The sequence below is a fragment of the Squalius cephalus genome (genome assembly GCF_949319135.1).
Source record: "Squalius cephalus genome assembly, chromosome: 22".
Lineage (NCBI taxonomy): Eukaryota > Metazoa > Chordata > Actinopteri > Cypriniformes > Leuciscidae > Squalius > Squalius cephalus.
The window spans coordinates 27,613,330-27,638,544 of NC_137143.1; the positions used below are offsets into that span (position 1 = coordinate 27,613,330).

General features: G+C 37.5%; 1 protein-coding gene across 11 annotated transcripts in view; it reads right to left on the reverse strand.

Moving 5' to 3' along the window:
* Positions 1 to 25,215, reverse strand: part of itpr1b (inositol 1,4,5-trisphosphate receptor, type 1b) — a 137,096-nt gene that overhangs the window by 14,899 nt on the left and 96,982 nt on the right. For 6 of the 11 annotated variants that reach the window (XM_079856658.1, XM_079856656.1, XM_079856655.1 and 3 more), the window contains 10 exons: positions 24,229 to 24,336; positions 23,277 to 23,508; positions 19,713 to 19,835; positions 15,005 to 15,180; positions 14,057 to 14,221; positions 13,708 to 13,897; positions 12,821 to 12,907; positions 11,481 to 11,626; positions 8,091 to 8,256; positions 6,648 to 6,808 (listed from right to left, as the gene is read on the reverse strand). In XM_079856658.1, the coding sequence (XP_079712784.1) occupies positions 6,648 to 6,808; positions 8,091 to 8,256; positions 11,481 to 11,626; positions 12,821 to 12,907; positions 13,708 to 13,897; positions 14,057 to 14,221; positions 15,005 to 15,180; positions 19,713 to 19,835; positions 23,277 to 23,508; positions 24,229 to 24,336 (1,554 nt within the window). The remainder of the gene's footprint in view (positions 1 to 6,647; positions 6,809 to 8,090; positions 8,257 to 11,480; positions 11,627 to 12,820; positions 12,908 to 13,707; positions 13,898 to 14,056; positions 14,222 to 15,004; positions 15,181 to 19,712; positions 19,836 to 23,276; positions 23,509 to 24,228; positions 24,337 to 25,215) is intronic. The other 5 variants (XM_079856654.1, XM_079856662.1, XM_079856660.1 and 2 more) reach the window with 1 other exon arrangement.

Sequence of the window (25,215 nt, forward strand, 5' to 3'; positions counted from 1 at the left end):
AAAATAAAAGTTAAACCATTGTTTTTATCAGTTTTGTTTGGTCCATCATTTATGCTAAATCACAGTATAGACATGGTTAAATACAGTAATTCTACAGCAGCTTACTGTTAAATTACAGTAATATGATAGACTAACTGTAATTGCACAGTAAAATACAGTAATTATACAGCAGCTTACTGCTAAATCACAGTAATATGACGGCATAGTTATTGTGAAGTCACAGTAAACAGCTGTCATTTCACAATTATTTACTGTAAAAATGATACGGTAACTTACTGTGAAAGTCATGCAATTATTAACCTGCAATTTATTGTAAATTTACAGTGAAATAATTAACAGTGTAGATGCTCAGCTGCTCATCTGCGCATCTGCTGTGATGCGTGTTGCAGTAGCGTCGTCATATCTGGCTATAACATTACATATAGCCTATAACAGTGGTCCTGGTCCTGGGGACCCACAGCTCTGCACAGTTTGTTTCACACCTGATTCAGATAATCAGCTCATTAGGAAAGAGCCCTATGAACTTAACTGGGTGTGTCAGATAAAGGAGACATATAAAATGTGCAGTGCTGTGGGTCCCCAGGACCAGGATTGAAAACCACTGGCCAATAACATGCTCTCACACGTTAATTTGTTTAGCATTTTTGGGAGGAGTAAAATTTACATATGTGGTTTCAACAACCAGATGCATTTACACTTGTCCAGTTTCGTCTGGAATGCGGCCCAGACCTCCTCCTGAAGTGGTTTGAGCGATCGGATTCAAATCCGTCTCGAATGCGTTTCGGAGGGCACTTACACCTGGTGTTTTCACGATCCGATAGCTATCCGATCACAGAAAACGCATGAAGTGACCAGGTGTAAACAGCCCCAAAGTGACAGCAGCCTAATAAACCTGATGTCTGTCATTAATGTCAATCAAAGAACAAAAGATCACTTACTGCTCTTGACTGAATAACTTTTGTAGCTTTAATAAGGATTAATCTATATATTTTTGTGAATTTGATTATTCAATTTCTGAATATTTACCTGTTAGACCTACCTGATAATCTTAAAGCACTGCTTACAAGGTTACATGGGTCAAAAACAATGAAAACAATAACTTTTTTGTAGAAAAAAGTAGAGAGTAGAAAAAAACCTTAGTGTTGAGCCCCGATTTATTAAAGGCACCGCTAAATGTGACATTTAAAACAATGAGTTTATGTTAAGATTTTAAGTGAAATTAAAACAAAGTAATATATTCTATTAAAATGTTTAATTGATAGCTTTCAATTATACTGTAATGTTGAATGGCTATAATTAATGGCTAAAATTGAGGAAAGAATTATAGTGGTTTGTTAAAACATGACATTAAACAAATATTTAAAATATTATACATTATTTTGGAGATTTAATGTGAAAGTATTACAATATAAAAATATCTATAAAAAAAATAATGTTAGTCACAATTAATTGCGATGTGTTTTTTTATCGATTCACAGCACTATATATACATATACACATATATATATTTATCTTGTTTGTAATTCTTTAAACAACTAATTCTGACTATGCCTTCATAAACTATTTTTTTAAATTGTAATTTAAATAAGCTGTTTAATGAGACTTTTCAGACAAATACATCTTATTAAAAAAAGAACTTGGGAAAAAAGGGTTACCTAATATCTACAACCAGAAGTTGGATCAGATTTTTTCTTCTTAAATGTATTAATTTTCTTCTTCTTTCTAATTAAATGTGATTATTAAGATATGCAAAACTTTAAACACATTTTTAAGCTTTTTTGAATATCTGAAAACAATTGTGCTCTCGAAAAGAAAAGAAAAAAAATCGAATTAAAATCACTGTTCCAGACACCGGATAATAATGAAGAATTTGTTTTTGATGTTCTATTTTGATGTTCAAATAATAACAAAAATTCTATTTTTGTTATTGTTTAAAGAAAAACCATCATTTATAATACCGGGCGACTTATAAGCTATTTCAAATGATGTCAAATTTAAAAATGAAATTAAAACCAGCGTCTCTGATGCAGGATCTAGTGACATGAAGAGGATATAGTGACATGTCTACATCACGACCTACGCTGAAATACTCACTTCCTCTGGTCTCACTTCTACAGAAACGAGAACTACTGCTATTTCTATATAAATATATAAATATATAAATACATATATATATATATATAAAAAGATTCCTTAAAACATTAAAGGGATAGTTGTTGTCGTCATACAGTATATTACCATATATGGAAAAGACGACATTTTGAAGAATGTTGGTAACCAAACAGTTTTTAGCTACCATTGACATCCATTGTATGGAGAAAAAAAAAAACAATCTTGAAATGCCTTCTTTTATGTAGCACAGAAACAAGAAACATGTTTGGTACGACATGAAGGTCAGTGGATGACAGATTCTTCATTTTTGGATCAGCGGAAAAAGGGCAAGTGAAACATATCCATCTTATATTTTTTTACCCTGCTGCTGCTGCTGGTTTCACACTTGTTTGGGTGTGTTTGTGCACGTTTGTGCGTCCGAACCAGCCCCCTCTCAAACCTCTATTTCCTAAGCTTTGTTTACACTTGACAGCATTGCCAGTAAATGTGTGAGTGCTCTAGCCACATCAATTTCAACTGTATCTGCTGCTTCAATGGAAATGAGGGAAGTGTGAATTTCATTACTAATACCACAAGAGCCCACACACTAAGACAGGATGCTCTGTGGTCTGAGCAGCAACAACATCTTCAGGTCCTAAACGGGACCCGAGCGTTCACGCACCGCTTCAAAGCTCGACAATTACGACCAACGTCATCACGAAGCTGTGAATAATATTCACAGGGGAAAAAGGCTGAAGGGAAAACAGCAGGTTCATCTAGGGGTTCTACCTACAGACTTGCTTGATCTAACCTCAGTTACCTGAATGAAAGTAGACGATCAAACAGATCAGGTCTTTCCTTACAATTAAAGAAAACAATTTAGGTGCACTTTGTTTTAGGCTGTGTAAGTGCTGCAGGGATTACATATTTTTGTAGGTCAACCCAAAAGTTGAATTGAAACAGGATTTCTCCATTGGATTTTAGACTACAGTCGAAAATAAGCCCTGTGACCAATACAGTTTAAGATTCTTACATGTTTTGTACTTCACAAATGAACAACTTTTATGAATTTTTAACAACATCGGCAGAAGAAAAGAGCTAAAGTTAGGCTATAAACGAACTAAACCATGGTCGCACATCTTCAAACTCGCCATCACAAATGTGCAAAATATCATTCAGATTGATTTACAATAGCAAAAGTGTGAGTATAAACAAAGTCCCTTTAAGACAAGTCATTTCAGTCGGCGGCCATCTTTGAAACGCCTCTCGGGCATGCACATGCAGCTCCTTTGAACGGGGAAACATCAAGTTCTCCAAAACTGTTCGCCAAGCTTACGATTAACTTACAAGCTTACTTACAACAACTTCTAATGAATTTTGTTTCTACACGCTCGAATCATGACAGAAAACGACATTTTTCAGGCTGGATCAAGCTATTGCGCAGTGGAAGCGCGCGTTTGACTGTTTCTATGGGAACCGGAGCTTCTAACGGCAGCTTGCAGTGACGCAATGACTTTCCGATCGTGATTGGCTCTTATTTAGAAGGCGGGACTTATTCCGCCATATTGAGCATTGCACTTTTCCCCATTCAAAACAATACGAGTGACGATTCTTGTGTTATTCTATAATCTATAGTCTTTGGTATAAACACAATAAAAGTGGACTAGTGAGTAGATGAGTTTGACATGATGACGCTTAAAGTCCCGACAACCTCTGTAGTCCCATTTAGCCACTTGTTAGCAACTGCCATTTTCAAGACATACAAAAGCTTAAAAAAAAATATTACTAATGTATTTCTGGTAGTAGAATAAAATGTGAAAATATATTGAGCTTGTTGACTTTATTTCAGGCATTTAACCAAAAATCCACTAAAAAAAACCCATTGACTTCGGGATGATGGAAATGGAAGTTCAAAAATGCTAACTCATTTCCAGGTTTAAAGTGTCTTCCAGGTCTAAATAAAGTATTAAAAAGTGACTTCATGTGTTTACTAGTCAAATATGGCTTTACCAACCTCAGCCTGAAGCTCTACCCAGCATGCTCGTCTTTCTTTCTCACCTGCTCACAAGCCACAGAGAGAGACCTTGCATTGTCTACTGATGCATCACAAATTGCTCTATCCTTTGTTGTCAGGTCAAAGGTTTCTCATTTTTCAGGAGACCTTAAAGGGCACCTAATCCCAAGTCAGGTGATTCCTCACAAGACCACGTGGGCAAACCCTTAAAATACGCCACGGAGGTCGGGAACTGAGCCAAAAGACACCACCCAGATCAGAAACTGTGTCAGAAACCCACCACTGCGCCATCTGCGTCAAGAGAACAACCACTTGTGCAGAAGGGGCTTTCCTGAGCGCTGCTCTCTCACTAAAATTACTCAAAAGTGACATAAAATGCTATTAAAGTTCCATGTCATTGCATTAAGCAAAGCATTTGATGACCTATATAAAAGGCAATAAAGAAAAAAACAGGATGATTAAATGAACAACACAAGTACCCTCATTTTGAAAGGCATTTTTTTCACTTAATAGACCGGTATTCATTGAGTGATTCACTAAAAGTGTTATTCTGAGAAAAGCCCATAGTGCTTTAAGAAAAAGCTATTTTTTCAAAGAAACACATGCATACAAAGGCATACACACATTTAGCAATCATGAGGGGAACTCCTGCTCCTCTGGTCATCCAACTGAAACGAGCCGATGTGTGTATGTGTGAGTGCTTTCACAGCCTTTCTCAAGGATTAACACATTCCTAGCCATTTTCAGAACATCTTAAGACTCCAGTCTCAAAGCAAACAGAAGCTTCGGCATCCCCGAGAGACTTAAGGTCACAAAGTTGTGATTATATAAGTCAAAGAGGAAGGTTTGGGGTCATTTGAGAGATTTACTATGAGGAATCTGGTGCAAAATTCCTTTGCCAAAGGCAAAGTTTAAAGTAGGCCACATTCCCCACAGCAAACTAAACCTCTGAGGTCAAATAGGCTCATTTCTGCTCCAAGGTTGTGGACTAAAAGTATTAAAAGTAAAAAGATATACTTATATTTATGCATTTAGCAGACGCTTTTATCCAAAGCGACTTACATTGCAATTCAAGGTACACATTTACATTCTTATCAGTTCTTGCTTTCCCTGGGAATCGAACTAAATGACCTTGGCGTTGCAAGCGCCAACGCTCTACTGTTTGAGCAACAAGAAAGATCTAAGGTTTTAAGAGGCAGAGAAGCATTTGAGCATGCATCATGGAATGCTTTAGTCCTCGTAAATACATCATTCTTTGGAAATCTGATATAAAACGGCTTCTCTGAACTCATGCTATGCAGAGAGGGAAAGAAACCCACACACAAACACCAGATCCGTGTGCTGTTTGATAGTAACTCTCTGTGTGTACAAGTAAACACTCAATGTCAACGTTATCACAGCATTATCATCTGCCAGATTTCACAAAAACCCCATCAGCAGTAAACAAACACATCCACTGATTCAAATTTGCAGCATGCCATTGGCTGATTTTACTCTCATCATGTGACTTTGGCCCTAGGGCTTAAATGACCTTATGGTCACTTAAGTTTCCTGCAAGGCAACTGCTGTCAAGAGTTTTAATTTACAACAGTTGCTTACAAATGGTAGAAAATGAGTAATTTTTCTGAGGCTTTAAAAGCAAAAATGTAAAAATTATTTTATAAAAACACTTGCGCTATAGTTCAAAAGTTTGGGGTTGGTGAGATTTTTTGAAGTTTCTGAAGAAGTTTCTTATGCTCACAAAAGCCTGCATTTATTTGATCAAAAATACAGTAAAAACAGTAAAATTGAGTATCAATTTTCCATTTTTAACATATATATTTTCAGCATCATTACTCCAGTCTTCAGTGTCACATGATCATTCAGAAATCATTTTAAAAGAATGTTTAACAAAATAGTTGTGCTGCTAAATAAAAGGATTCTATGATACATAGAAACTTAAAAAGAACAGCTTTTATTTGAAATAGAAAATAAAATAATCTTTTGTGACATTACAAATGTCTTTACTGTCATTTTTGATCAATTGAATGCATCCTTGCTGAATAAAAGTATTCATTACTTTCATTACTTACTTACCGACCCCAAACTTTTGAATGGAAGTGTGCATAACATCTGTTAAAATGCCATATTTTACCATTTATGGATTCACTTCTATTGTAATCTTTTTTTAAAGAAGAGGGACAAGTTGAAATAAATTTTTCAAAATTATGACATAAAAATGCAGTTTTTTGAGTTAAACGCAGAATATTCCTTTTAAGTGAATGAATGGTTCCATTATGTGATTTATGCATACAAGTAATTTTCTTGTTTTTGTGGCATAAGCGGTATTCACCTAAGATGTTACACTTCATTTCAATTTAAATTAAACTTTGCTGTTGTGAATGAAAATATATTCTTTTTATCTTTTTAAAAAGTAGCATAGTCTGTAAAAAAAAAAAAAGATAGCAATTCTTGTGATATCAGCACAAAACCACACACATCTAGAACGTTAGATTTCATTTCATTTTAAATAAAGTCTGCTGCTGCGCTTCAGATCCCTTACCCGGATCATTTCGGCCACATAGCTCTCAGGCCCTGTGAACTCGGTGGAGTCTTTCACTTTCACAAGCACGATGAAGAAGAGATAATGCCACATGTTGTGCTCCACCTTAATGTGCTCCTCAAATGACACTGTTTTGTTGTCAAACTTGTCCCTCTCCAAACCTGTAGAGCAGAAACACAGTGAAATGAGTTTGCGTCACTTGCTTTAAATGGCTCTTGTTTGAGGTGCTTGAGGTCAGTTTAGAAAATCAAGATTAGGAGTAATCTCTAAGTGACAAGCTGTCCGATGGTCAAACGTCCAAAAACAAGAATCTGTTTAGGTCGGGAACGCTTAGGTCTATGCAGTTTATACAGCGAGAGGGAAGATTTTGACAAGATGCATCTTACGGTTTCAAAGAAAACTGCACTGTATCTGGAAGAGGAAGTAGAACCACAGGGAAACCGTTTGTTTACAAGTGTGAATGGTGCGTGTTATGAGCAAATGGAGGTTATGAATCTCGTGATGGTCACAACAAAACAAAAACAGTCTAATTTCGATGCGTGATTCGTGAGTGAACACATTGGGAAACTGTCACTTGACGCAACACGTCATCTACTCTCCAGTCGCACGTTTGTGCTTCTCATCTCAGATTAGTGTTCCTGTGTGTAGTTTACACTGTTGTGCGTTGAGCTTTCAAATGTTAGTCATGGATCGTGAAATCATCCTAGAGATGATCTGAATCCCAACAAACTGCAGTTTCAATGTTAATTCATTTCAAAAACACATGAGTCAAAAACAGCGTTCTTATATAATAGATGTGTGCACTGTGAGAATTACGATCATTTACAGCTGGTCTCACACTAACACGGTCAAACGCGCCAAGTGGCAACAGGAAGACACTCCACCTCCACAGCGAGTTATGAAAAAGACTTCTGGTGAAGAGGGGGCGTCTTAATGTTTATGCTGGAACAAAACAACCATTTTATGGGCCTATGAAATTTATAGGACAATGGTACATGAAATGAAACAGTCTGTGAGTCACTAAAGATAACGGTGTTAAACTTCCGTCTTCAAACTTTCATTCAGGATGGCTGGGAAGACCGACATTATTTAAAAAAAGAGAAAAAGGGTAGGGAGGAGTTGGCCTCAACTGGCCTTGTGACATATTTAGCTTGATATGTTCATTCCTACATCCCATGCCCCATCAACCCCGGGATTTTGTAGGTCAGTGGGTAAATGCCTGGATCTGCAATGAAGCGTTAAGCATAACTCGTCCATCTGGTGGTAACGATTTGTGTATGAAGGGTTTAATGTTCTAATTTGCCCTTAAACTTTTATTTTATTTTAATAAACTACAATTGAAGCCATGTGTCAGGGGATGTGTATCAAGATCACATTTGTTTGCAGTATGTTTTGTGATTTAGAGAAGTGATAATTTGGGGTCCAGGGCATGTAGACACTCACCACAAATAAAGCAGGTTGTTTTCAGAACCTCTTCTTTCTTCTGCTTTTCACTTCTGAGGTCAGCAAAAGTGTCAATGATGACCCCAAAAATGAGGTTGAGAACGATAATGATGACCATGAAGAAGAAGAGGAGGTCGTAGATCACACGGGCTGCAAACAGAGGCTCCTACAGAGAAAAGAGATGAAGAACACTCTTAAAAATAAAGGCTTTAAATGGGGGTTTTTGTACTGATGCCGACCATTTATGGTGGTTCCCCAAAGAACTTTTCAGTAAACCGTTCTTAAAAGAATCATTTTTTACTTAGTGTGAAGAACATTTTAAAAATCTAAAAGAACATTTTTACATTATAAAGAACCTTTGTACAATGGTAAGGATCTATGGATATTAAAGGGTCATGACATGAGAAATCAATTTTGTCTTGATCTTTTGACATATAAGAGGTCTTTGTACCATTAAAACATCATGCTAGTTTCATAGCTTAAAACATCCTCCTCATTATAAACAAAGCATTTATTTAATCAAGCTAAAAAAATGGCTTGTTTGGATATTGTGGGGTTTGTGACGTCACACGGGAAAATACCAGAGCAAGACATCAACGAATAGTTTTACATCATCGCACCATAGTAATTAGTGTTGTCAAAAGACCCGGTACTTCGGTACCAAGTCGGTACTAAATTTTTTTTAAACGTCACGGTACCAGGTTTTCTCAAACCCGGTATTTGATTGGATTTGAGACATGGCGACCGGCAGAGCTGCTGATGTGGTGCTGATGTTTTTGCGCGTGCAGTTTCGTTATTTCAAATGGCGAGCGGCAAGCGTGCTCATAATAGAAGCGGCGCGATCGTTTTCCCATGCGCGCCTATGTTGATGGATGCATAGCAACGACAGACGCCACGGGAGAACAAGCGCTTGTGGAAAGGAGAAAGCGGTGCGAACTGCGCTCTCCATGATGACGAGGAAGTATTAGCAAAGAATTAATTGATTTCTAGCTCTTGCATTAGCTTTACTACTAGATATATTTATGGAGATGAGAAATAAAAAGCCGTCATTAATATCAGTCCGTCAGAAAAGCAGTTCTAGTTTTATTCTTGGCTGGATAACTCTTAGCAGGTTTAAAAAGCCATTTTAAAATTAAATATGAATGCAGTTTTGGATTAAAGTACAGTCAAGTCAAATAAAACAAGTTTTATCTCCTGTATAGTTTGGTAACGCTACAATAAGATACCATTCATTAACATTACTTAATGCGTTACCTAACATAACACATTGAGTGAACAATATATTTTTACAACATTAATTAATGTTTGTGAATGTTATTTAATATAAACACTTCATTGATCATGTTTGTTCACTTCATTCATTGTGCATTAAATAATGTTAACAGAAATAATGTTAACTTTTGATTTTAAAAATGTATTTTTAAATTAACCCCAAGGAGAATAATTGCGACAGTATATAGGCCTAACTGTTGTTTATTGTTAGGTCATTTTATGTTATCTAACAAATGGAATCTTATTGTAAAGTGTTTTTAATACTACAGCTTCCATCTTTTTAACTGTGATATACACTTTAATATAATTATGTAAATTTAATCTAAATTAAGCTTTGGTACCGAAATTGGTACCGAGAACCGTGGATTTTCACTGGTATTGGTACCGAATACTGAAATTTTGGTACCGTGACAACACTAATAGTAATGGTCAGGACATCGCCTGCTGGGGTTCAGTCGCTTAACGGTTGGCATTCACCTGTACCGTATTTGAGCATTCAAAGGGAAATAGAACCCATTATAATCACTGACGCTGTCTACACTGGATACAGTTTACAGATACCCGTTCACTTTCTGATGAATTCTACAAATAGAGCACACTTTGATGCATCCTGTTTAAACAGCCCATTTGCTCATTTCAGTGGATACTTCAGAAGGATACCAGCGTCAGGAACAAGTGGATGGTTTATTTTTAATGGCGACATGCATCGGGTCAGAGGATTGTATATTTGTTTGCAGAATTTGACTGCAGATTGTTTTGTAAAGGAGGCACAGTGTAATGGAGAGTTCACAAAGAAACTTGTTGTAAAATGAAGCAGTCAGCTGGATATGACAGTAGCTCCATTACAAACTGTAAGCAAACAATTCCATAATGATTTGTCTCTAAATGACATGTTTTATTTGGACAATGCTTTCAAAACACTGGAGTTGGAGTGGGAGTTGATACTGTTTCCTATGCAATGACGTTAGCCAGTCATAACAGTGGCCGTTTAACTTTATACAGACAGGTGAGCAACTGTTATTGGGCTAATCTTATTGTTTTAATCTCTTGTTTTCTTGATTTATTGCAAGTAACATGTTTGTAGCATGCCTCAGGCCCTGTTTACACCTGGTATTAAGATGCATTTTAGTCAATCGGATCACAAGTGGACAACACTAAATACAGGAGTAAACGGGGTCTAAAACGTTTTGAGCTCGACCACTTCCAGAGGTGGTCAAAAACGCATTCAACCAGACTGCTTTCGTAGTGTAAACACTCATGTGGCCGAATGTGTTCGAACAGCCACAAAAGACCACCTACTGACTTAACAACATTATGGGAAGCACGCTAACCAGACGGGATTTAAACTTTGCCGGCTGGAGACCCAAGTTTGGTTTGAAGACGAAAAATGTACCAAGCACAATGTTCTCTCACCATTCCTGATATATAACACACACAGCATTACAGCGTTCGGCGTGGTCTGACGGCTGCCAGAGCAGAAGCAAAAGCAGCTGCTCTCCATATGTTATTATGGAGAGTCTCCATATTACTATTACACTTAATAGTAGTATTAAGTGGACACAAAAGAGACGGATTTCTGCCTGTCCCGTCGGATTGCTTTCCATCGGCTGTGGAGGTGAACTCACATGGCATCATCAAGCTACACCTTTGTTATTGTTTTGAATAAGCGACCTCTAGCTGCGAAGCTTACATACTGTACAGCCTTGAACCTCAAGGAACATAGAAAATAATAATAATAATTTTTAAAAAATCCATGTCATGACCCCTTTAAGAGTAAAGGTGATAAGATCAGCGTTGTTTCAAACTCAGTCTCTTATTGTGGTCCTCAACCTTTTTGATGGAAGGCTTTGCATTGTACAAACACAATATTCAAATGTCCCTTATATAAGCTATTTTTCCTGCTATATGTTGTTCTATAATTATGACAAAGCGGCCTAATTTACAAAACATATTTACTAAAAAGGATTTGATTGGCTATTCAAAATGCACCAATCACTGATCATAACAGCATTTGTAATGATGCTAAAGTGCAACTGGAAAAATAGTAGTTTCCGAACACTTTCCCGTCTGCCATAGGCAGAATAAAAAAACCGAATACTCTTAGTTTAGATGTGGCACCTCTTTAGAAGGTTTCCGCAGAACATCTCCGACTCCTCCGCCGCTCCGCAGGCCGTGACTCAACACGGTGACGATACACATGAGCAGCGAGTCGCATGTCCTCTCCTTATCCTCAATCACGACAGCAGCCGGCTGAACTCCCACAGCTGCAGGAAACAACACGTCAATAAGCGCTAAGCAAATACACACAAAATCTACCTAATCTAACAAAAGGGCTCTGTATTACAGTGGAATCTTCTACGTCTAGACAGTCGATACATGCAAATGTCAGAGCAAAAATAGCATTTGTGGTAAAAGGCTTTCCTAAAAGAGGATCAAAAGTTATCAGATCATAACACATATTGAACAACACCTCGTTCACAAAGAGAGGAGATCATTTGAAAACAAGTACAGAACTATATAAACAACTAGATTTTTTTAAGAAAATGTGAGTGGTTGTAGTTATGATTGCTAAGGTGTTTCTAAAGATTTCCATTTTAAATAAATGCTGCTCTTTGTACTTCCAATTCATCAAAGTATCACGGTTTCCACAAAAACACTAATCAGCAAAACTGTTTTCAACATTGATAAAAAATGTTTCTCAAGCAGAAAATCAGCATATTAGAATGATTTCTGAAGGATCACGTGACACTGAAAACTGTGTGATGATGCTGAAAATTCAGCTTTGCATCACAGAAATAAATTATATTTTGAAACATATTAAAATAGAAAACAGTTACTTTAAATTGTATTAATATTTCACAATATTACTGTTTTAATATATTTTTGATCAAATAAATGCGGTCTTGGTGAGCTTAAGAAACCTTTCAAAAACATAAAAACGACTTCTGAATGGTAGTGTACGTTCCAAATATAATTCTGTACGTAGATGGCTGGTTCAAATCCCTAACCATAAGTAACCATAAGTTTATGCAATAGCGATGATAGCCTAAGTTTCAGGCTGGCCCAATCGAGGTCTTTCAACTGATGTGCTAAACAGAGACACGTTCACAGGGGCAGAAAGACCATGCAGAGCAGATTTATTTGGTTCAGACTGGCTGATCAGCTCCAGTGATCAAATTAGGCCGGCTTTACATCTTAAATTTGCTCATTCTCAAAGACCCGCTTGCAAATGCTAATTATACTGGCTTGGCCTCTAACCTCGAAACCAGCATGAAGCTGCTGAACATTTAGTGCATGACTGTCATTAACCTCTGACCCTAAACATCACCCCTGTAACCTAAAAGGGATTCTGGAGGACGTTGAGTCTCTCCTTTCCTTGTCTCATGACTAGCCGTACTACTCAGATTTAACTCTAAATGTGTATGAGTTCTGTGAGTTGTGGGTAATGGGGTTCGTACCATCCATTATGGTCTCTGTGGAACAGTTCTCCTCTTTCCGACAAACCGCGCCTGCGAGGAACTCTCCCATCTTACTAGCGGATTGCTCTGAATGTAGAAAAAAAAAGGAGATTAAAGAAGAAAAAGATTAGGAGATATAACTGTATTACAAAAAAGACTTATTATTTATATTTTAATCAGCATACAATTAAAGGCAGAATAACAATTACTTTCATATCAAATATTTAAATTGTGATTTACACTAATGTTCAAAAGTTTATCTGGAAGATTTTTTTTTTGTTTTTGAGAAAAAAACAGCAATATTGTTAAATATTATTACAATTTAAAATGACTGTTTTCTATTTATTATATTTAAAAATGTAATTTATTCCTGTGATGGCAAATCTGAATTTTTTAGCATTGCTCCAATCTTCAGTGTCACATAATCCTTCAGAAATCATTCTAATATGCTGATTTGCTGCTCAAGAAACATTAATTATTATTATCAATGGTGACATACTTTTCATGATTCATTGATGAATAAAAAGAATAGCATTTATTTGTAAAACAAATCTTTTGTATCATTGTAAATATATTTACTGTCACTTTTGATCAATTTAGCAAATTTTCTTGCATTGAAATAATCAGAGTTAAAAGAAAAATGACATTAATTGTCGTGAAAATAATGTCATAATACAAAAATTATGTTAGTCATAAAATAGGGTTTATCTTCTGTAACCATATCATTTCTTCTTTCTTTCTTTTGATTTGTCAAATAACCAGTTAGATGTTTGTAACCCGATATTTCCCATGTACAATATGAACTGCCATGTGTTTTCAATTTTCCTTTTTAGACACAGAGCGTAGCTTTGGGCAACATCGGACAGAAATCCATCTGTGATTCTCACCAAGAGTTTTATTGGGTATCCTGTCCACGTTCAGGATGAAGTCATCCTTGAAGATGATGTATCCAACGATGGAGAAGAGGTAGACCAGGATGAGAGCCAGGACGGCGGTCAGAACGATCGAGCGGCCGTTCCTGGTTACGCTCTTGATGACGTTTAACAGCGTCTCCTCTCTGTAGATCAGGTCAAAGAGCTGGACAGAGAGTAAGATGAGAGCTCGTCTATGTGCGTATACAGTATACTTGTCGGTGAATGTGTGAGAGGTCAGAGGTCAGAGTTAGAAGAGACGTTCACGTGTGAAAGACGGATACGGTATGTCTGGTAGAGCGAATGAAAGTGCGTGTGTACTCACAAGCAAGCTGTAGAAGAACACGTGAACAAAAGCTCCAAGGCTGCATATAATGAGGTACAGTAGATGATACAGGAACTCCACGTCCATGATCATGGCCTTGTATCCTCTCGTGAACGTACCGCGATTTCCCACAAAACTCATTAGAAAAATCACTTTATTGCACACCTGAAAAGACAAGCATAAGATTGAGAGATTTGAATCACAGGTCTAAACAGAATTTTGGCTCATATGTAATGAGTTGAGGTAAAATTTAGCAAAGAGAACATTTATCTGTAGCGTATCATTACGGATAGACCACCAATTGAAGCGCCACCGCAAATTACAGGCTGAAGTGATTGCATCAATCTTCAATGTGCATATTATGACATGTTTCCATGCACTTATTACGAAGCCTTACTTATTTAAACATAAAGCCACTGAATTCTCACAGCATTCAGCTAATGATTTTGCTAATGTAAACAAGCTGAAATTGTTAACTCTTGCAAAAAGGGTGTACGTCTGAGTACACAAACTAATTATGCATTAGCTTAGCATCACAGGTATAAATTAGATTTTAATAATATATGACAATCCCCACATGACTTCCTTTCTTACGTAGAACACAACAGGAGATGTTTTAAATATACAGCAGCATTGACACTCTTCACAAAACAAAGAAAGTCATATGGGTTTGGAATGACATGAGAGTGAGAAAATGATGACCCTTTTAATTTTTGGGTGAACTTTTCCTTTAATTTTAAGGTAATTTGAAATTGACAGTTGGTTTTGATGCACTATTAGAGGAAAGTGGAGTTATTGTGTGAGCCAAGTCCATTTTAACATCAGACCGTGAAAGTCGTGTGGAATCCCCCGGTGACGCACGACACACCTCGGTGCAAAACACACCGAGCTGCCCTCTAACAACATCGCGACCCGAGGAGTTTTGCCAGAAGACTGGCGTTCACTCACATTGAAGGCCCCGAGAAGGAACAGGGTGGGCTCCAGGCCGACCGAAAAGATGAGGCGTAATATGGTGGAAGCGATGAGCGCCCGAATCCCGTGAGGCTGGGGCAGAACAATAACTATGGCCAGTGAAACCAACATTGCTGCCCACAGCAGTGCAGAGAGGTGTGGCTCCAGGGTGCCTGAGAAGAAAGAAGTAAACACGTTTTAGTGCCAATCAATCAAGCTCTGGGATAAAAATACCACAGAAGTGACATGTTATCACGCCATCTGTCACGGTTACAGCGTCACCAGTGCTACAGGCCGCATGTGTTCAACTGTCTCTGGGACTCAACTTAGATTTTGATCAGCAATCCAGTGTCTTTCTGGGAATTGTGTCATATTTAGGTTGTCTCAGCATGTGCAACATTCTTGATCTGATAACGGAAATATGAAAATAAGAATTCCGTCATCATTTACTCACCCTCGTGATTTATTTATTCCATGGAATACAAAAGAAGTGAGGACTTGTGCAGCTGAGCTCCAAAAAGTACCATTTAATTAAAGATTTCATAAACGTTTCTCGTTCAGAATATCAAGTCATGTGGACTGTTATGGTGCTTTGTTTCCATTTCAGGAGCTTTACAGCTCACTCACTTTCATTATGTGTATGGAAAATGGGAGTCAAGACATTCAGCCAAACTTCTCCTTTTGTGCTCCACAGAATTAAGCCATATGGGTTTGGGTGGGAAAAAACAGAACTTTCACTAACTCCATTTAAGAATAAATATACTGTATCTATGAGAAATAACAGAAGTGCAGATGATACGGTAAGATTACTTTCATTGTCATTACCCATGACTGTTGTGTATCTGAAACTGCAATTCGGTATGGTTGATCTAAATGGGATTCCCAAAAGTACTTGCAGTTTCACCTGCTGAACATGTTCGGGCACATTCTAGCCCTCAGGGGAAAGATGCTTTGAAAAAAAACAAAAAATTGAAAAAAGTTACATAACCAAGAAAGAGTGACACATTTGAATATGTTAAGGTTCGATGAAGCTCTGTCATGAGCTACGCTGGCATCGATTTTAATCCTTGTTTAAGTCCTGTTCAAGGCAAACGGCATTAAAACATACAGTACAGCAAGGTCTTATGTGGGAATATTTTAGTGGGATTTCTAAACGGGTGTGTGTGTGTGTATGCAGAGAAGAAAAATGAGGTCAGTCGGATTTGCAGGATCTTCACAGAGGCAATCGTTCCAGCTCGCTCGCTCTCCTGCCTGCGAGTAGACCACATGACAGGTGCTTGTTACATAACACGGCGTGCTAAAAATACCACGACTGAAAGATGCATGAGCGTCGGGAATCGAGCAAGGACGGGCTCTCAGCCGAGCCGAGCTGGGGTTTGGACCAAAAATACTGCAAATCTGTCCAGGAAATCTGCAGAAGCGAGACCAGAGTGATTCAACGGATGGACGTCAAAGGCTCTGTTCCATTCATTTCCATAAAAACACACACACACACACACACATACAGACTACACAAAAAATCCAAGATTCAAAATCTAATTTCAACCTAGAAATACATTTTAGCATTTAAAAAATGTAAAACAAAGAAACAAGTTCAAATGAACAAGAAATCATGTAAGGTTCTGCACTATTTCAAGGTCACTAATCACAATTTTTGGCTTTGATCATGTGACTTCCCTGCACAGGTTTTCTTCCAATGAAGCACAAGATGATGTCTGGAAATGATAAACATATGCTGGAAAACTTGATCATCAGGCTTTGATAGTGCCAGCTCGAAAAGCAAAATATAATTCACAAAATTATTTGATAACTGCAAAGTAAATTATTAAGTAAATAAAGTTATTAAACTTTGGGACACAAATGCAAATTAGGTCAGGAGAAAATAAATCAATAAATACATAAATAAATAAACACACACACACACACACACACACAGAATTCTCGAACCTTTGAAACCAAATGCAACTGAAAATGAGTTCAGGAGAGAATGATGCTGTGCAATAAAGATTATGATGTCCACTGACACATTCTTCAAAGAAACATCAGTTTCTCAGGCACCATAGATATAGATTTGTAATGTGCATGTAGCCTATCTAAACTTGACCAGGAAGTGGTTATATTCAGCCCTTTCCCTCTAAAGCCCTAGATATCCCACAGCTGTACCAGTTATGCTATACACTCCTGTGCACTAAGGTTGCACACACTGACCTACTTCTCGAGAATGGCTACATTCTCCCAGACAGGGTAGGAGGAGGATGAACTGGGAAACGCTCCTGTGCTGCTGTTACACACACTCAGGAATTCTGTAGGGCCTCTCGCTTGACTTTTACAAATACTGTAAATGGGACCTACTGAACTCTGCAGAAGGGATTTTATAATCAGCTTTAGAGGTGACGATTGTTCTTAAATGTGCTTCTAAATATGTGTCTGAAGACAAGTGACGAAAATACTGTGTGAAACAACCAATAAAAACAAGCAGGATTATGGACCATTAAGAATTCACTGTGAATTCAAGAATTAAAACGTTTTGATTAGTTAGACTGTATATATTCAAATTATGTTCATTAGCGCTCATAAAACAAAAGCGAGCTATGCACATTTCTTCAAAGTGCAAGACATAATAATAATAATAATTATATATTTCAATAAATATTTACCATTTAAATAAATATTTACAATTTAAATAAATATATTTTTATTTAATTAATAATAAATAAATAAAACGCATCAAAATAAGAAAAAAAAAAAAGTGAAATGAGCATATAAAAGTGGAGAAAAAGTTTCTCTTTTTAGAACATCATGGCCTTAACTTAAGTACAGTTATTACCAGCGGCACACGCAACAATAAAACCTATGGAAAAACACCAGGCAGACATTCAAACAGGATGTGAGGTAGAGAAGGAAATTAACTACTTAAATAATTCTTTGTTAAATATCAAACTTCCGGCCAATTACAAACATTTAGTCTGTTTCCTCATTGTTTTACAACCATGTTTATTGCAAGGTCAATGTTTCAAATTCACCTTTGTTCTCCATTATATTTTATTGTTTGCATTTTAAATCGTGACCTATACTGAATCTGGAGCAGAGCCGTAGAGTGTGTTTCTGACTCCCAGAGAAGCCTTTTGTTTTAGAGACTACAAGAGATTTCAATTAATGTCCCAAATGCTCATGAACGTTTTGAGAAAGGGAAAGGCCCAAAACAAAAGCCCCTTCGGAGCCTGACCCCAGCCTGAACAATGCAGAGTTTATGCCAGTTACAATGTGGCACTTATGCCAGTCACAATGACTGGACAATCAATGCTCAACAACATAAGAGAGAGAGAAACAGAAACACAAACACAAAAAGGCGTAATAAAAATTAGGTTTCCCCATCAGTTACATTTGAATCTAGGATGATATTTGATCACAAACTTTAACACAAGCAGCTTGTGCTTAAGATGTGATGTAAGAACGAAGTGAGTGCCAAGGCTTTGACTTTATCTGGGTCTCTGTTTTCAGGGTCAAATCTCAGCTCTGACATAAACAGGTGTCATATTTCTATGACATGTATACACAAACACACTTTTGATCAAGAGTAGCAGGGAGGAGATAGACACATAGCCTTGACTAAAGATTATGAGATTAGGGAAATAGTGTAAAGTGTTTAGGGAGAGGGAGTCAGGTGACATGTTACACAAGTGATCTCGGATAACAGGGCAAAATCAATAACCAGGTTAAGCACAAAAGTTATGTCCAGCATTACGTCACCCCTTAAAGAACACACGCTTTTGAATCATAAACGATTTCACAGAGACTGTGAAAGGTAGATATAAGTCTTACTTTTAGTTAAAAAATTAAATGTGTTATATATGTAGTACTTAAAATATGAATGAATTCCGCTTATACTACAGTTGTCACAGCTCAAATCATTGTTCAGATGATGTATTTCAAGACATTTGTCAGGATTTTGTTCTTAAAACGTTCTTGTGTAGAATCTACTATATATTAATATATCATTATATACTATTATACTATATATTATTATCATAGATTAAATGGAATAAACAAAATGTATATGTATATATATATGTGTATATATATTGAGTTAATTTCACTGAATTATATATGACGTGTTAAGACGGATGTGATGATTTTTTTTTTTGCTCTATCATGTAGGCCATATTCCCCTGGTTTCACAGACAGGGCTTAAGACTAGTCCTAGACTAAAATGTAAGTCTGAGCTGTTTCCACTGAAATAAACTTGCACTGACTGATCTTAAAAATATATCAGTGTTTAGTTTTAAGATGCACATCGGTAATGTTTTTTTCTAAGCATGTTTATAAAAATTACTTAAATGTCCTCCTAATTGATCTATGGTCTAATCCTGGCTTAGTCTAAGCCCTGTCTGTGAAACCGGGCCATTATGTCTTTCAGGGGCTGTGTGTGCTGAAACTAGGCCAGCGAAGTGCCAAGTTGCTACCTGTACTCAGTTACCTCCATAAAAACAGCAATCTGTACTACAATCTGTGTAAAGTATTATTAAAGTTGTGCTTTGTATTCTAACAATTACAGAGCACTGAAACGTCTTTGCCATTATGAATACTTGGCATTTGTTGTCAATGAAACACTAGTATCCAGCTTGGGGCAGAGATTTAAAAAGAAAAAAAGAAATTGTTATGTATATTAAATTAAAACAACAAAGTAAATATACTTGTGCCTCACCTCCACGGACTCCTTCAATTGGATAGAAGAATGCTACCAACAGGTTCATGAGGACTGCAAGGTTAAAGGAGATGCTGCTCCAAAAGGACATGTTACGGGAACACCAGTACAGGATAGGCTGAGCTGGGGGAGGCAGCAAGTCAAAAAATGTTATTTCAAATGTTAAAGGAACATGTACACCAACACAACACAATTTGCATCATTCTCATCCAAAGTGCTTTTTCGGATGCTATTACAAAACTAAAATGGTCTAATACTATACCCCTGATGCACACCATGTCAGAGCTCTATGTACACGGTTCTGCCACAAACATAAACTGAAAATTTTAAAGGGGTGATGAACTGAGAAATCAAATTTTCCTTGAGCTTTTGACATATAAGAGATCATCATACTATAATAATATCCTGTAAGTTTCAGAACTGAAAACTACCTTGTTAGTCCAATAAAAGCTTTTATAGACATCAGGCTCAGCAAACGACTCGTTTTTCAAAGTGGGGAACTATGACGTCAAAGAGGATAAAACACCGCCTCCACAAAAGAAGATCAACGCCTACTTCAACACGGCCTGTTTAGCCCCGCCCACCGATTCGCCCAAACATGCTAAATAACATAGGACGACATGATGATTGCTAAACCGGATCGAGCTACTTCCAAGCAATAAACATGCTGTTTACTAAATATTGTGCGTGCCTGTTTGTGGAAGAAGACAGTCTGCATAAGCTTCCTTCGGATTCCAGCATGGTTAAACTTTATTAAATCAGTCAATCACAATTTCCCGACGGATCTGCCAGCAACATGTAAGTAACCATGTGTATTCTAATGCCTGATCTGCGATCAGTGATTTCGGTGTAATTATTCAAGTTCAGATATCTTTCTCTTAAAATCGTTCAATACTGTTTATGCATCAGTGACTAAACGATCAACTTCACATAATTTCTCGTAGTATTATGAAAATAATCTTTTTTAAACTGTTATTAAATTATATACAGAAAGCGATCAAAGAATAATCCCTTTCCAATCGCCCAAGCTGTCAATCAAACAGCACAGCGCGAGCCGCGAGAGCTTATCTGGACACTTACCAAACTCGTGATGAAATAATGACACTGTTACACTACACAACGAAGCTCTTACTGTGTATTCACATCGTGTTTGCATTGTGATTTGGTGTAAGCATTTGTGAGAGTGCAAAAATTGCGTTGCAATGATAAGATCTTTATTCACGCGATCAACAGACTGTCTGTCATCTGCTCAGTCAGTGCTCGTCATGCTGCAACCTTTCATGCGATGTAATAGATTTAAATATAATGCTTTAAACAATACTTTTCACGATTTGTTAATCTCGATAGCTGTAATAGTAAAAACGTAGTAAAAGTTTTCGAGAGAGTTCATGTAATACTAGCTGTTTCATATGCAAGCATGTCAGCCAATCACAGCAGTGGGCGTTTGCATTGCAGTCTCACAGCAGACACGCCCCTTAAAACGGAGCGTTCAAATCTGAGGCTGAAATCAGGCTTGGAAAAATGGCTTTTATTTATAAATTATGACAATTTTTGATGTAAAAATCATACTAACATTATAAGGGCACCCCAGGCAACATTATAAAATAATAAAACAATCCAGTTCATGACCCCTTTAATTTGGAACCATTTGTTGATATACAAAAAAGCCAAATGTGCAAGTTTTGTGCCCCTAGTGGAAGCCAACTGAATTGCAAAGTGTTTGAGCATTGACACAACAACATTGGTTCAACCAATTGTATGATATTGAAGCAGGATTACCTGTTTGCCTGAACAATGGAAGGGTAAATGTTTGAAACTAATTAGAATTTTTTTCTTGCAATTCTGTTTGGTTTCACCAGTACACAGGAAATTACACATTACACATTTAAAACCACCTTTTTCCACTTTATACAGAAACATTTAATAGACTTTAAAAGATTAAAATCTCAAGTTATACTACAAGGCCTGTTGGGATGAAAAAAACGAATGTTGTTACTAACAAGTACTGCTCATCTTTTTTTTTTTAAAGATTGATTGCATTGTCATTCTCCCACCTTCTACTAAACAACTTGAGGACGGCTGTGTGTTAGTTTTCATGGTGCTCTGAAGGACCAGTTCTGAATGTTCTCAAGCTAAAATGTGATCCAGCTGACCCTGTGCATTTCCAATTATATCCAATCAGGACAACGTCCAATTGCACTAACTTTGGTAAGTCTAGAATTCCTTTAAAAATATTGTGTTTTCCTCTATTAAAGAATGCCATTCCAAACAAAACACATATTGAATGGCAGTTTTGGAGACATGCAATTTCACCAACCGCACATCAAATTGAAGTCAAAAACCATAGAAAGAAGACCAAAGAGTTCAAAGGGTTTTTTAGTGCGGCCAAACCATGTACGAGAGCTTGCTGACCTCAACCACCACCTTTGTTTTGACCCATGACTCTCTGATGAGTCTAGCTGGAGGATTTAGTGTCTGAGCTATGGCTATTTTGACAGGGGGTTTTTGTCTGAAAAGAGGAACTGGAGGAGGGGACTTTCACACAGAGGTCGCCACACTCATGACTTGGGGTTGCGGCAATGGAACATTGCTTCTACTTTGATTAAGCCTGATAAAAAAACTTAACGTCAGCCAGAGACATGCATTACTAACTAACACGGAATTCACACCTTCCTTTTTATAGGCAACTCAAGGCCCGAAGACTCAAAGATACGATCTAGAACTGTGGCCAAATGTCCCATGCATGTGAGCTGCGCAAGAAAATAGGCTGTCGCAAGCCCCTCCGTCTGTCTATCTGCTTTTTGACAGTTCAGATCCTTATCTTGCACTTTTTATCTTGTCATTGTGGTTTACCTCATGCTCTTCCTGTCTGAGAACTTCTATCCTTTTTTAAACAACCCATTTCCAACCAATCCCTGCCTCACCCTTTTCCACAGAAATACAATTTTGAAATTTGATCATGGGTAATTAAATTATTAATATTTTTTTATATCAGCTTCAAATTCCAATTCAGTGTGGCCATTTCCCAGCCCAGCCTCTGAGGTTTCTGGTTCAAGACTAGCAGGTTTTAGGAGCTGGTGCAGAGCCAACTGAAAATGGCTCCAGATTGAGCACCTCCCTTTTGGTGAATGGGCTTTAGAGTTCCTTGTTTCCCATCATCTGTTTATTTGATACCTCACTCCGTTTATTTCCGTAATCAGCTTTTGTGATGTAAGCTGGCAATGTGTGTTTATTTGGGATTTATTCAGACTTCTCCCTGAGCCATCTTCCTCCCTTGTTTCTCAAACCTTAATGCACAAACATGTAGAACTAAAAACTTAGACAAACTTCAACATTATTTTTAGTTACAGGTCTTATCTTGTCTATCTTAAAGTTAAAGTTTACACCCCCTCCCCACTGCCCTGGCTTGAGGGGGTCAGGGTGAGGTATGAATCCCGGCACCAGTGCACCAAAAGCGGGCCGCACTGCATGGAGAGAGCCCTGATGGGTCCCTGGAGGCTCTGGGAGTGGAGAGGGTGTGTAAAGGAGCTTACTAGATAATAGAGGAAGGGAGTGGGCACGCACAAGGCACGGAGTTTGCGTTACCAGTGGCCTCTTGAGTACCTCGCAGCTTCTTCTGCCAGTTCATCTCATTGAAGAGGTCTTCAGAGCGCAAGAAGAAGTCGTTGATCTTGCTGCCCTGCTCGTCGCGCTCCGTGGTGTAATAGACGCGGAGCTTGGACTCCTGGGTTAGGAATTCGCATATGTTGGGGACGGGAAATACGATCTGCTCCATTGTGCGATCCAGACGGACGATCTGTAAATGAAAGACTGAGCATCATGTGGGTTACATATGCAATGACAATTTGGTGGACACGGTTTTAACTTACAAATAGTTACAATGTCGATTTGGGGGTTTTTGTCGCCTCTAAAGGTACACATTCGAAAATTTTCAGCTAAATTTCACAGACAAAAAACATCCATTGTCAATAGTGTAGCTATGCATGAAGCACCACTCATTCCAAAGTTACTTACAAACGAAGCAGCTTTCTATTGGTCAACACAGCAAATTTGCATGACCAACTTGAACATGAGTTTAAGGAGCCCCTAAAGGGACATGGTGAAGAAAAAAAAATTGAGATTCTCTCGCAAATGTTCTGCATTCCCCCATGAAACTTTGCTTTCGCTCATAAAGAACACAAAAGTTTAGTGAACGAATGCAAAAGGTTTTGCGAGCGAACGCAAAGTTTATCAGGGGAACGCAAATAAATTGGCAAGAGAAGGCAAAAGCATTGACTTATTATTTTCCTTCCAATCTCAATCCAATCCAAATGGAAAAAAATGGAAAATGGAAATTTTTCTCCATAACATGTAACAACATTGGGATTCCTGTTGAAATTACTGGATTTCATCCACAAAATATTCCACCTGAAATTTTCACTGTATGAATGATAGTAATACTGATGCTTATGTACTCCAGTCTGAGAAACTATGAATGGTGGATTCATAATGGCCTCCATAGATGAACACAACTGACCTCAATTTGCGCTGTGTGTTTGGCATAGAACTCCAAGGCTTCATCTCCCTCCCCGTATGTCCCTCCTGGCTTCAGCATGGCCTGGAGTTCCTTGTTGTGTCTGGCTAGCTGTGGGTGTATGTGGAAAAAGGGATGAGACTGTGTTTGTTTTCATTGAGACAGTGTATACATGTTGTAATGACCCGTCTGGCATTGTTGTTTTGCTCATAACACACTTTACCATCAACGAAAGGCCAACGCCTGTCTGAGAAATGCTAGTTGAAATTGAATAAAGCAAACCTGAACTCAGAACTACCCAATACGTAGGTTTCGGCATAATAATGACATACCTAATCTATGAATGTTTCGGAATATGATGTAAAATATCTGCTGCTGCATTGTTGAAGAGACAACATTATGTTTCAATCCTTAATCCTATAATACACCATTGCAATCATGCTACTCACACCTTAGACAAACACGAAACAGTTTGCCAACCTGAAGCCTTTAGATCACGATAAATAAAACTCTATTTCACAACTACTACACAAAAGTCTGAGGCTTTCAAACTGTAGCTAGCACTGGTGTGCATTTGTTAACGTTCTTGTTATTCAGGTAGCTAGCTAGAAGCACATAATTAAACTTTTAACCAACTTGCAATATTGTTTTCAAACTGTTGGCCCTCCATGATGGTAGTTGACCTGAATGAGAAAACGGACTTTAGTAGAAGACCGTTTACGCTAATGCACTCTATAGCGCCTCTTGTGGCAATGGTGAGAATTGTGTTCCATTATGAAGTCTGTCACACCACGAGACCATAAAAACCAGGTTTGACAACATGTTTTGGGTCATTTATTGTTACATTTATGTAATGTGAATGTGATTCTTGTGGGGTTTTTTGGGTTTTTAATATGATTTTAATTACGCAAATTCTGCAATACAGAATCAGAATTTTGTATAATAAACAATACATTAAGATCAACAGCTACTTATTATCTATTCAATGTT